Genomic DNA, 14,294 nt, shown 5'->3' on the forward strand with positions numbered 1-14,294 from the left:
AGAAAAAGAAAAAGTTTTTTTTTTTTTTTTTTTTTTTTTTTTTTTTTTTTTTTTTTTTCTAGAGACCAAAAATGTGATGTGGATACTGAATGTGAGCCAGCAAACCAGACTGAGGGCAACATCTGCCTAAGTCCTGACTTAGTGAGGACCAGTGGAGGCTTCAGGAAGGCCAGAGGAGGCAGTAACATCTTCCTGGGCTGGAGCAGCTGCTGAACAAGCTGAACCTGAACATGTTGGCAACCTGCAGTCTGGAGAGGAGAAGGTGGCATCAAGGCTGTGAATAAAATGAATGCAGAGCTGCTTTCACCAACCCCCACAATGTTACAAATAGGGGAGGGAAAATAATAATTTAAAAATAACAACTTGCAGCAGAGAGGTTTAATATTGAAATAAAATCCTCCTCTTCCATGTGGGTTGAGAAGATCTGGAGCCCATTGCCACCAGAGATGGTGAAGGCAGGAGGATGAGCATGGTGCAAAGGGACCAAACCCACCAGACAGTGGAGATGATGCTGGTACAGCTTGGCTGGAAGAACAAGAAATTGCAGCAACATTTACTGACTAGTCTCGTTCTTCAGCTTCCTGTTCTGAGGGGTTTTTTTAAGATTATCTTAATGGGAGTTTATTCCAAGTGATGGAGTATAAACAGAGGGAAGCACAACTCCTCCACTGCAGAAAGGTATAATCAAATCTTTAAAATGTATCCACTGTAACTCAGAAAGAAACCTTGAACTATGATAAAAACTGTGCTTCTGTGGACACCAGGAAAGGCAGCATGGGGTGATTTAATTTCATCAAGCATCTTCTAAAGTGGTTTCAGAGAACACAAGGGCCTGGCTTCTTTAATTCTGAAACACCAATTCATCAGTTCTGTTTGTCTTAGTGCCAAGCAGCTTTTTGTTCCCCAATTAGTACCAGGAAATAGCCTAGAAGAAGAAATTTGTATATACTGGGGACTCAAAACAAGACCCTGCACAGTCTGCAGCAGTTTAATCTGAGAAAAGACCATGTACTGTTGAGCCCATAAATTATTAAAAAAGGCAAATACTACTATTGCATCCTCTCATTTATCAACCTCTGCTCAAAGAGAAGGTTTGCTATCATTAGCAAAGTGCATTTTTCTCATTTTTCAGAGCTGCTCTAGCCATATTTCACACATGAAGAACAGGGATGAAAAGGAAGCTCTTGGGAAGTCATTATTTTGCTGCTAATATTAACTACTTCTTCAAGGGCTACATGGAGAAAGTCACAATCTACTTGTGCACGTATATGAACATGATGGTTTTTCTAATTATGCAACCCTGCAAATAAAACAACATGAAAAATAACAACAAAATAATTTTCACAAGGATCTAAAAACAACTGATGGGATTCACTTCCCCTGCATGATGATCCTGTCACTTCTGTGTACTTCTCTGTTAGACCCAACTATCACTCTGGTATCTGTATCACTCTGGGCTCTGGCAAAGAGGTCTAAAGAGTTTTTAAACCTTGACTTGCACAGAGAGCTTCTCACTATCATACATTTTTCTAGGCTCTGTTTCATAATTCCTTTTCTGAAGCTTTCAAGGAGGTCCTAAAGGAAGTGATACAGAAAACAACTAATCCAAGACTAAAACCTTGGAGCTATTCTATACATAACTAGGAAATCCTCAAAATAAGGAGAAGAAAACCAAGAGATTCATGGGCTGCTGCTGCATTTGTTTCCTGCTCTCCTTCCAACATGTTGGCATGCCCACCAAAATAATGTACTGAAGAAGTTTCTGGGTTTTTTTGTGGGAATGTTACTTTTCATTGATGGCAAGAGGAGCCACCAACTACCCTTCAGCATCTCTCTCCCATTCCTGCCTCCCAGACAGCTGGTAGTGTCCTCACAGGGAAAAACTGGCTCCAGAAGTCCTCCCTGCTTTCCCCCTCTCTAATCTAATGAGCTCTGCTGGAAAAGACATCTCTCCAAAGCAGCTGCAGCTCAACCAACTAAGACAACAACAATATTAAACCAGCCACGAGGCTCAAGGAGAAACTGGGGGTACTGGGTAAGCACTGTGCAAAGCTCATCTGGAATAGATTTAATAGGAAAAAAAGGAGATACTCAAGCTAAGGAAAAAAGCAATTCCCATCAAATGAGCCACAGAAAACTGAGCCCTTGAACTGCAACACTTTCCATCCTGAAGAGAGTAGCAAAATGCTGAGGATGCCACAGACAGGCAACCTAAACCAACCATCTAGTTGATGGCAAAGCAAACAAACAAAACCCAAAGGGAAAAAAGAAAAAAAGTCCACTTTAATTAAAAGCATTAATTAACGACTTGGAGAGACAAGGCAGATCTTCTGAAGAGCAAACACCCCAAGTGTGAGAGCATCTACACTGGGGATTTCTTGAGATTAATAATGGCTCAAATCAAAGAAAGAAAACTCCACACTGACTATCCCTGGAGGGATAGTCTTCCCAGCCCAGCCCCAGAGCAGCAGCTCCTTTTTCCCCACCCCTTGCTCCTTTCTCAGCCCAAACTGCTTCTAACCCAGGAACTGAAACCCAGCAGCCTTCAAATGAATACGTTGATCATAACATGGGCAAGCATTTCTTTAAGGAACCAAATGAAAAGTTACCAGAGCTTGCACCTTCCTGATTTAGAAGTCATTTTTAATTTCAACCTCATGATTCCTAATAGCTGGATGTGTGGGACTTTCTTCTCTTTCAGACCTTTTGTGTTAGAAACACTAAAAGGGGGGAGGGGGGAAGAATGAAACTCCCAAATTTTGGGTAATAACAGTTTTAAATCAGATTAAGTCACCTTCTGTGTTACCAGGAGCAGAAAATGCAATGCCTAAGAGGAAGCATCCATTTCCCAGGCAGGATTGGTAGCTCCCTCTAGATTTTCAGTGGTGAAAGCCTGAGCCAAAGAGATTTTTCAATAGATAATGATCCTTAAACTCCTGAAGCAGGAAGGATCAAACTCTCCTGTCCAAAGAACCTTGAAATAATCATAGAATCATAGAATCATAGAATCTTAGGGGCTGGAAGGGACCTTGAAAGATCATCTAGTCCAACCCCCCTGCCAGAGCCCCTCTCCTTATTCTCTCTCTCCTTTCCCTACCTGGGTGGGAGGGGATGGAGAGCTTCATTGTACCTGGTTGAATTGCTGATCCTGACTCAAACTGTGACACCCTCCCAATTATTTTTGATTGCTCCTTTCTTGCCTTGCTGGAAAGCAGCTCAAGTTCACAGGGATTGAAAACATTCAGTCCCAATAAAGGAGAAGAAGCAATAACCCTAAAGCCTCTGCAGGGATGGTGGGCTGCTGAACTTTGGAAGCTGCCACAGCTCTTGGAATTGATGTGGGGACAGATCTTGAGACACCACAACTGCACCAAGATTTAAAAAAAAAAAAAAAATCACTGTCATGATGGGAAACCAGTTTAAGCACTGGCTTGAAACTTAACCACAACCAAAACTAAATCCCAATTGATTTCTATTTCCCACATTAAAAGCACAGCTCAAAGGAACCAGCTGCCTTGGCTGGTTTCTGAATTCACCAGCACCTGCCTACCTGGGTGGGAGGGGATGGAGAGCTTCATTGTACCTGGTTGAATTGCTGATCCTGACTCAAACTGTGACACCCTCCCAATTATTTTTGATTGCTCCTTTCTTGCCTTGCTGGAAAGCAGCTCAAGTTCACAGGGATTGAAAACATTCAGTCCCAATAAAGGAGAAGAAGCAATAACCCTAAAGCCTCTGCAGGGATGGTGGGCTGCTGAACTTTGGAAGCTGCCACAGCTCTTGGAATTGATGTGGGGACAGATCTTGAGACACCACAACTGCACCAAGATTTAAAAAAAAAAAAAAATCACTGTCATGATGGGAAACCAGTTTAAGCACTGGCTTGAAACTTAACCACAACCAAAACTAAATCCCAATTGATTTCTATTTCCCACATTAAAAGCACAGCTCAAAGGAACCAGCTGCCTTGGCTGGTTTCTGAATTCACCAGCACCTGAACTGTTCACTGAACCACACCAGAATTTGGCCACCAAGTCCACAGCCTGGCTTCTGGGCCTCGGAAAAGGTGTGTGTGTAGAGGAGAAGGACAAAATAGTGTTTCACACCAGGTTTCTGTCAAGTAGGTGCTGTCTGCACGTCCGACCTTGGGTTGGTCATTCCCACTTACACCCCACCCCTGTGCTCTGTCCTAATAACCAATAAACCAGTAAGTACCAACAGCACCCAAGAGGAATCATGACATATCTCCTCTTTTTTGCACTGCTCCCTTTTGCCACTGAGATCAACAAGCCTGTTGATGTTTCAGGTACCACAACAAATCCAGGTGTTGCATGAATTATTCATTTTGCTCCCTCCAGCTCAGGCTACTCTCTCTTATTCCAGTGCCCCATGCAGCATGGTCAAGACCACCCATCCCTACATTTGGGTCTCCTGAGCCACAGGGATACCATGCTGAAGATGCTCCTGCCTACCGAACAGGCCTTCAGGGAGAAGAAACTCTTCTGCTGCCTCTTGTCCACCATCCTCAACATCCTTTTCTCTTCTTGTCTTTCCCATGGAGGAAAAAAATCAATTTCACTTTGTCACATTCCCTGGCAAAAGCCCTAATGGTCAGAGAAAAACACAGGCAGTGTAAGGGAGGGTTTAAATTACTTTCTCCAAGGATATATTCATTTATCTCCTACTAGGCAGACCAAACTGATCTGTGACCTGATCACCTCTGGCTTGGCCAACCAGGGTTCTGCAGCTCTAAGTAGCACCAGAAAGGTTTTAATCAAATAGCTGAAGATCTACTTCTTTCCAGCATATGTGACTGTTGTAGGAAGATCTGAGCAAATGTGACAGCAGCTCCCAAAATTGTTAGAAGAGAACATATGAAGGCAACACACTTCTCAAAGGCTTCTAATGAGTCTCTGCAGCTTTAATTGGCAACTTGACTGATTTTCCTTGCAAATGATCCACCTTACCAAGCCCCTTGTAAACTCAGGGTCATTTCTGGGGCTGTAGCTAACAAGCTAAGGGAAGTATTTTCCAAAAGACCCCATTAAAAAGATACAGTGGTGGAAAATTCAAGCTCATCCAAGCTTGGCAACAAATGGATAAGCTCCTTAATCAGCCTGAGCTGTGTGCCCCTAGCACTGCTGTCAAGCAGAGGTGCTGGAGAAACTCTTCTGCTTTTTAGGAGACACTCTTAGTTTCACCAGAAAAAAATAAAATAGAATAAAATTTACATAATTCAGAGTTTTAAAACTTCAGATTGTGCTTTTTTTTTTTTTCCCAACCATATTGTTTTCCTAAAAACACAGACTGGTGTTGAGTGTAACTCCACTGCCTTGGCATCAAGATGGTTTTGTGGGAAGTTTTTGTTCCAATTTTGCCCCCAAGAAAATGTCATTTCAGATGCTCAGGCCACCCCTCAGATAAATGGAATATCCTTTGAAGAATCCACTCCTTTCACCAAACCACTGCTCCTGCAAAAGCACTGCTTAACTCTGCTCACCAGGTTGCTTTTTAAGCACAATGAGAAGTATTGCACAGCAATGAGTGCTGATCAATTCCCAGTTACTAAGATCTCTCATGTTAGCAAATGAGGAATTAGAAAGTTGTACATACAAGGTGAATTCAACTGGGGGCTTCTTATTCTTTTGGGGTTTTTTTCTGATATATCAGAGTTCCTTCTACCACCCAAGTTACTAATAAATAACCACATATGAATTTTAATATATTTTTGCTTCTTTCACACACCTGGAAATTCCTTTTGCTCATACAATTCTTTCTTGGTGTACAGGAAAACTCTTTATTAATGGAGTCTAATACTGAGCTGGGTGGCTTGGATAAAGCCAAGGAGCATCCAAACATCCTCCTTCACCATCCCTGGACTCTCTCCTTACACTCCCAATGATCCAATGCCAGCCTTGCTGCCCACACTTGGCCTGTGATCAACCCACATGGGTGGCAGCAAGTTACCAGGAGGAAGCTGACAGCCAGAGCAGAGGTAAACAAAAGCCACAACAAATCCCAGCATATTTTTAATATCTGGATCTCAGTCTGAGAGAATGATGTTACTTCTGACCCTCAAAGAGGTGACAATAGCAATTTGAGACATATGGGTAAACAGGTGTACTTGGAGAATACTACTCTCCCAGGGGATTAGACACATCATTTGAGCTGTGAGGTAATTAATCCATAATTGGTGGAGCTTTCTTTTCCTTATCCTAATGCACTGAACTTAATTATTGATTGGAATCAGGGAGGAAAGTCTTTGATTCTGCTTTAAATGGCAAGTAGCATTAACGTTTGCTTTTAGGCACTTGAGAACTCTGCATAATGAGTAGCGATAGAGAAAAAAAAAAAAGCTGTTGATTTGGATTTAGCTGTGTATGTAATGGAAGCCAGACTGTAAACTTGGAGGATCAGACTGAACAGCCTCCACCAGAAAAAACTACAATTATTCTTCCTGTAATCCCTGGAAAAGTGAAGCAAAAAGCTTCAGAATAACAAAATAAAATCTTATGTCAAAAACTTGCAGGTTGGCATGAGATGTGGCCCCACCTTCCTCAGGGCTTCTCAACACCCAAGTGTTTGGTTGCTCTTTCTCCCGAGGCCCTGGTTAGAGCCCCTCCTGCTTTCCCAAAAGACTGTAATAATATTAAAAAAGCATTCTCATCATTCTCATCCTTGGGACAGGCTTTCAAGAGACCTATATTAAAGAGGCTGTAATGAACCAGGAGTCTTATCAGAAGAATTTCAATTTAAAGTCTTGTAAATTATTCTTTAAAAGACAAAGTTGTTCCTACAGTGATTTATGTGTTGAGGTTTGCTGTCTCCTCTGGAGTGAGCACCAGCTGAACAGCCCATGCAGGATAATGCAGTGAGTAATGACACTAAAAACTTTGTCATTTACAAAGCCAAAGCAGGAATGTACATATAAATGAGTTATAGCAAGAGATGTCAACACAGCTGACACATCATCGTGGCCCAAAGGCACTGGTGAGCCTCACACCACCAGAATGTATCCCTCCCTCAGAATTGGCTGCAACTTCATTTTTCAAGAAGAAATTCCTAGCACCCTTGTAATGTAGCGCTGGCAGGCACATCAAAAACCACTTCTGACACTCCAGAGTTAATGGAAAGCTATCTCATGAAAATTGGGAAGCCTTGACTTATTAAGTGTTTCTCTAAATGGAAGCTGGATGATGTCCCTTGACACACCTTCACCAGCTCCAGCATCAATGTTGACTCGGTGTCTATTCTCATTACAATCATTTGTTCATTTCTCCTGAAATAAACCTTGTGATGATCAAAGCCATCACCAGGCTTCATGGAATATTTACTAACGTTTGCATTTCTGGAGATTTATGATGTTTATTGACCATTTAGCCAAAAGAACAACCAGATGTTTGATGCTGCAGTGACAATGTAAGGTCTGAACACGCCCTGCATTGCCTGGCACAGCTCCAAGACCTGTTCCCTTAGGTCCAGCTGAAATTGGTCCCCAAAGTCCAGCTGTGACCTTGTGTGCCACCACACTCCAGAGGATCTAAGGCTGATTACTGCTCCTTACTTGTGCAATAATGAGAGAGAAGATACCTGAAGTCACTTGCCCTGGCAATGAGATGACAGCCCCGACAGCTGCCGGCTGAGGAAGGCGCGTCATTACCCTAATGGTTATGAAGCCACTGGGAAAGGAGCAGAGTCTAACAAGGAAGACAGACACCTCTTACTTGAAGACACATCCCTCTGAGGACAGTTATAAAAGTGACCTTACTCCTGCCTCCAATTTAACCAGCAAAAAAGGATGAGGTACAACTACGTGCCAAGTGGAACCTCAAGGATGAGGTACAACTACGTGCCAAGTGGAACCCGGCAGCTTGTGCAGGAGAAGACATGACTACATGAAAAAGAGAGTAACAGGAAAACTGATATTAAAAACTGCTGACAGTATTATTTCCTGTTGGAGTCACTTGTACAAACAGGTTGATGGGACACCAGAAGAGTATCACTATGCAGGATTCCATGATGCTCATGGTACCACTGGATCAGGACCCTTTCAGCACTGTGTTGCTAAGGGGAACTAGACAATAACCAACCTCTCATTTCCTTTCCCAGGATTCCACCATCTCTCTCTGCTCTTTCTAACTTGAAATAAATGTATTATCAATAACCAGCCTCTCATTTCCTTTCCCAGGATTCCACCATTTCTCTCTGCTCTTCCTAACTTTAAATAAATGTATCATCACATCAGTCCGTAACTTCTTTCAATTCATCACCACCATCAATTCCCAAAACTTTGAGAAGAAAAATAGGCTGTATGGCTACATGGAAAATGCAGCTACGGGGCAGGAAGGGTGGAGCAACACCTGCTGCCTATTCACACTCCTATGGCCCTTGGCAGATTAGAGGGAAGGAGAAGAGGTGGAGAGAAGAGCAGAAGAGCAGCCCAACACACTGCCTGAGGCAGCCTAGAGGTCTGTCCCCATGGGGCCAGGTGTGACCTATATGGACATTTGCTACATCATTTGGGATCACTCCAAAACATTTGCTACCCATGTGGATTACTCCAGAGCATGAACCCTGCCACTGATGAACTGGCTACAACCAACACTGTAGCCAAGGATTTACCTCCAATCAACAGTCCTTTGTACATAGGCAGGGTTTAAGCAGGTGAAAAGAGAGTACATCAGTCAAGTTCTTTAGGATCACGAAGAGCAGCTTGTTGTTCACCCAAAAACCTAGTTATCTTGTCCTGTTTTATCATTTCTGCCCATTTGTTCTCTTCAAGTAAAATTAGGTATTTATAAAAAGCTGTCTGCTGGACATGGGCTCAAATACCTTATTGTTTTGGTGCCACCTGTTTGTCTGCGTATTATTCAGTCCCATCTGTACCCTTCTAACTTGTCCCCTACATCATCCTTAAACCACAGAACCATTTATCATCTCCTATAAAACCTTTCTGCTTAAGACATCACCATAAACCTCAAGATCACAGAGGACTGTGGTACCATGTATCCCAAGTCTCAACTATTAATCTGAATTTAAATAAAACCATATTTGTGTTGTATGCAGCAAGATGCTTTCCCTCTGCTTAGTGTGCAAACCAGGCTTTTGTCTGGAACATTCATAGAAGAAACCAGATGACAGGAAAAGTGCTGAAGAAATGGAGAAGGAGATCAATGCCACCGGGATTTTGTCCCTCAGTTTTGCTTACTCAGTGTAGGTGGAAAACAATGACTTGTCCTCAAAAAACACACAGTTTCCCTTGAAGACTTACAAGGGAAGTTCTTCTGAACAGCAGCCACGAGATCCCAGGGGAATTGTATGGAAAGTTACAGCCTCCTATCCATGAGGTAGCATCAACCACTGCAATAACTCAGGAGATTCCATACATGAACAAACCCGAGGGGAAGAATTTGCTGCAGCAGCTTTTTTATTCATCTTATTCCTATTCACACTGGCTACATTCCATTACAACACCAGTCATCCAGGCTGCTCCATACCATAAAGAGCTTAACTAAGAAAGCAGGACATCTAACAGCAGCTGTAACTCCAAAGCAGAGCTGAGAAGATCCCTACTGCCCAAGGAAATCAAACCCATCCAGCATCAAAGCTGAGCAGGTGTCTTACTTTTGACAGTTGCAGTCCGGGTGCAGTTGTAGAGGATGGCCAGCTCCCCAAAGACTTTACCAGGCCCCATGGTGCACAGCTTCACACCTTCTTTTGTCACTTCAACCTTCCCATCTGTGAGAAAGAAAGAAAAAAAAAAAGACCTCTTTAAAAAGGAAATTAAGTTCTTTTAAGATTTAAATTCATTAAGCTGTGAATAAAACCCAGAGGATTCCAAGAAGCTGAAGAACAGTTCAATGCATGAAGGAGAGGGCAACCTCCAGGAAAGGGTTAAAAATAAGCATTGCATTTGTCATCCTTCAGTGCTTGAGGTTTTTTTGTGAACTATCTGCATGGGCTGGAAACACTCAGGGGTACACTAAGCTCCACATGAACTTTGTTTCATCTGCTGCACCTTCAGGTGAAATTGTCTCCTGAAGAAGAAATTTTCTTTTTGTGTTGGAAAAGGAAAAGACTGAAGTCCTTAGCAATGCACATGAAAACCACATGGTAATTTTTCTCATTTTCAGTGAGACACTGAATCCCCAAGAACACTCATCCATGAATAACAAAGCTATTCTCTGAAGTAAAATTACTTCGACCCATGGCCATGATTTAATTCCCATCTCAGCCAACCTTTCCTTTCTGAACTTTTCACCTGATGAGAGCAAGGCTGCTCTCTCTGCCAACCACTGTTGTGTGGGAGGAGACACACAAGGGGGATTGAAAAGCCTGAATGGGAAGAAAGCAGCTCAGCACAAGCCTGGGTGTTTCAAAGGACAACCAAGGAACAAGAGCCAGAAGAAGGGAAGGAGCTGCAGAAAGCCCCACCACAAACAAGGCATGCCACAATGAGAAGCAAACAAGTGTGGTGGGAACACAGGGTTATCATGCCTATCACCACCACATATCATAGACTCCCAGGCTGGTTTGGGTTGAAAGGGGCCTTGAAAACCAACTAGATCCAACCCCCTGCAAGGGCAGGGACACCTCCCACCAGCCCAGGTTGCTCCAAGCCCCATCCAACCTGCCTTTCAACACTGCCAGGGATGGGGCAGCCACAGCTTCCCTGGGCAACCTGGGCCAGGGTCTCACCACCCTCACAGGAAGGAGTTTCTTCCTAATGTCTAACCTAAATCTCCCCTCTTTCAGCTTAAATCCATTTCCCCTTGTCCCAAGCCCCTCCCCAGCTTTCCTGGAGCCCCTTCAGGCACTGGAAGGTGCTCTAAGGTCTCCCTGGAGCCTTCTCTTCTCCAGGCTGAACACCCCAACTCTCCCAGCCTGTCTAAATTAAAGAAAAAAAGAAAAAAAGGAAAAAAAAGAGAAGAAAAAAAAGAAATCCTGCTATTTATGAAACTGAAAGCTACTGTTTGCTAAATGTCATGACCTAAAGGTGACCTGCCCTGTGGGTGGTGCAAAGATTGCAGAATTGTCCTCTGTAATACAAGAGCACTACGAATTTCAGGGGGGGGGGTGTGTTTATTAAATATTCTTTATTACAAGTTACTACTAGTAACTGTGATGCTACTACAGAATTACTACCAGGAAGTAAGTATATATTTCATTATGAACAGCAAGTCTCTACAATTATGACTAGTAAAGCAGGAAATAGGATTGATTTCTTGTGTAAGTGCACAGATACGTGTGTGTGTGTATACACCCCCTTGACATATAAGGAGGACAAAATGCCACCCTCTTTTGAGAGCTGCTGGCCAGTTCTGGTGGGCTGGCAGTCACAGGAGAAGAAATAGCCAGGATGCTCAAAGCAGGGTGCACACTGAGCATCAATGCCACCCATGGATACCAGAGACAGGCAGCACCTACTAATGGTCTGCCAAGAAGTCATCCATCCATTTCACACAGTCAAGCCATCACAGAAGTAATAAAATACACAATATAGTATTTGTGGACTAATAAATAACCCTGAGAATTCAATTCTGAGGTTGCTGATCTCTTGCTAGCTTCAGAAGGATCCCATTTCCATTCTGGGGATTGGCTAACTCCTCTTCCAAGGCAATTTATCTGTCATCATTATTTTCTATAAATGTTTGACTCATTTGTTCACAGTAGGTATCAATCTAATACGAAGCATAAAACTAGATATTTTTCTCAAGAATGAGCAAAATCAACCTTTAATGGTGCCTCACATACTTCACAGACTCCAAAATGATTTGGGAGAATGCATTGATTTTTTAAAACAGAGCTGAGTTTCAGCAGAGCTGTCAGGGGGACACGGCTGCAAAAAGGTCTCAAACTAATACCCAAAGAGGGATAAGTTTACCTCACTTTTAGCTCATGACGTCTTAACAGGTTCTAGAGAAAAGACAGGGAAATCTGAGCAGTAATGCACAAATCAGTCCTGTTAACAAGTGCCTTGAGGTTTGTCCCACTGCTCTCACAACTGCGCCTTGATGATGAATTCCTGCCTGATTAATGCAAAGGACTTGGGAGACCTGAGATGGAAAACACAATATTGCACGTATTATTTTTAATTACATTCTATTATTTTAATACACCCTTTGTGACCCTTTCACTGCATCAAGCACTCCTCCCAGAATGCAGGAAACATATTAGTGATGGAATTAAAATAATTATTTTAAAAATACAGAGAAGATTTCCTGGCACAATGTTATGGATACAGGCAGGAATACCTAAGATGATGCTCTACAAAAACTAATCACAGAAGAGGGGGACAGCTACCCAAGGCAGAAGCTACTTATATTTTATGTAGTTAGCATAGAATCACATAATCATTTTGGTTTGAAAAGACCTTGAAGATAAACCAGTCCAAGCATTAACCCAGCCCTGCCAAGGCCACCACTAAGCCATGTCCCTCAGCACCACATCTACAGGGCTTGAAAATCCCTCCAGGGATGGGGACTCCCCCCCTGCCCTGGGCCTGACAACCCTTTTCATGAAGAAATTGTTCCCAAAATCCAATCTAAACTTCCACTGGCACAACTTGAGGTTGTTTCCTCTTGTTCTATCACTTGTTCTTGGGGAGCAGAGTCCAACCCCCCTGGCTCCAACCTCCTCTCAGGCAGCTGCAGAGCCAGCAGGTCTCCCCTCACCTCCTGGTCTCCAGGCTGGACACCCCCAGCTCCCTCAGCTGCTCCTCACAAGTTCTCCAGACCCTTCTCCTTGTGCTCCAGCCCCTTCCCCAGCTTTGTTGCCTTTCTCTGGACATGCTCCAGCCCCACAGTGTCCTTCATGGAGAGGCCCAGAACCAACCCCAGGATTCGAGGTGCCCCCTCCCCAGTGCCCAGCCCAGGGGGACAATCCCTGCCCTGCTCCTGCTGGCCACACTAGAGCTCATAGAAGCCAGAATGCTGGTGGCCTTCTTGGCCAGCCCACCCACTGACAACTTTCCAGGAAGCAGAGTGGAGCAGAAAACTGTCAGCTTCAGGAAACCCTTAGGCAGGCACAAATTGCTCCATTTCTACAGTTTGTTTCACAGCAAACCCAAAAAAACATTGGCATTAAGTGAAAATGTATAGTTAAAGTTTCTCCTGGCCCAAGATGGCGCAGGGTTCCTAATGGGAGGTGTCCCTGCTCATGGCAGAGAGGTTGGAACCTGGTGATCTTTAAGGTCCCTTTCAACTTTCACCATTCTCTGATTCTATGATCAGTCAGAAAAAAGAGAACGTGCTTCTGTTTTGAGTAATTTAATATGTATTTTCTATATGAGAGCTGCTCAAATTTGGAGGTGTTCACCAATAGCTACTTTTACTGCTTTGCAATTTAAAAGTGCTTTGTTTATAAAAACAAGAATTACCTAAATGCTCATTTAGCATTTGCATTCAAGCTTTATTCCTCATAGAGATGGATGAAGGACAGACTGCAGAGAAGACACACAAGACCGTGTTACTTGTTTCTTGTTACAAAACATTGCACATGATGTACTTGTTCTTCCCCAAGTCTAACACAACCATGATGCACATTTTGTCAAAACAAAGCTCCAACTTGCTTCTTAGAAAGCTAAAGAGAATGGATTCCATATCCAGTCACTTAAAAGCATTTTCCACCAGTTCTGCTCATGAAGCAGTGCTTTAATTCCAGCCTCTGCTTCTAAATTTGCAAATGTAAGGTTACTCCATGCAGATGAAATGGCCATCATAAAACTCTCCTGTTCCTACTTGAAGCCATCAGAAGGAATGCAAGAGTGTGATGATGACTGCAATTGTTTCAGAGAAGCCTCCCTGAATCAGCCAGAACATGAAAGCAACCCCAGATCCTGCAAGGCATGGATCAGTCTCCTTCTCTGGCCCCACAGTGCCCTCCAAAGGGAAGGTTTCCCTCACAGGAAGAGAAGCCAAGCCTCAGCAAGACTGTTCCTCACGTTCCCACCTTGCCACCCCTCTGCCAGTTCTCTGCTCAGGGGATCAAACAGCTCTCAGGTGGTACCAAGTGACCTTTCCCAAGCCAAAGGCTGTGCCTTGGCTCTGGGGACACGTTTCTGTGGCAAACACCATCTCTGCCCCATGCTAAGCTCAAGCCACACCAGCCTGGCCCACCACTGCATCACAAGAAGTGCCAGGTGAAGTTACGGGGTTAAAGCAACAGGGTTCAAGTTCCCTGCCTTTCCCCACCACCCCTCCTGGACTTTGAGAGGGTGCTACTGGGTTGTCCTCACCATGTTCCCTGCCAGAAGAAGCTGCTCCTTCCTCTCAAGCTTTGCAGCCCCTGGACAT

At 43.6% G+C, this 14,294-nt stretch overlaps 1 protein-coding gene across 1 annotated transcript in view; it reads right to left on the bottom strand.

Moving 5' to 3' along the window:
- Window positions 1-14,294, bottom strand: part of PRKG1 (protein kinase, cGMP-dependent, type I) — a 408,071-nt gene that overhangs the window by 273,279 nt on the left and 120,498 nt on the right. Inside the window, exon 3 of the mRNA XM_010007771.1 lies at window positions 9,625-9,738. Coding sequence (XP_010006073.1) covers window positions 9,625-9,738 — 114 coding nt within the window. The remainder of the gene's footprint in view (window positions 1-9,624; window positions 9,739-14,294) is intronic.

This window comes from Chaetura pelagica, unplaced genomic scaffold (assembly GCF_000747805.2).
Source record: "Chaetura pelagica isolate M959 unplaced genomic scaffold, ChaPel_1.0 scaffold251, whole genome shotgun sequence".
Taxonomy (NCBI): domain Eukaryota; kingdom Metazoa; phylum Chordata; class Aves; order Apodiformes; family Apodidae; genus Chaetura; species Chaetura pelagica.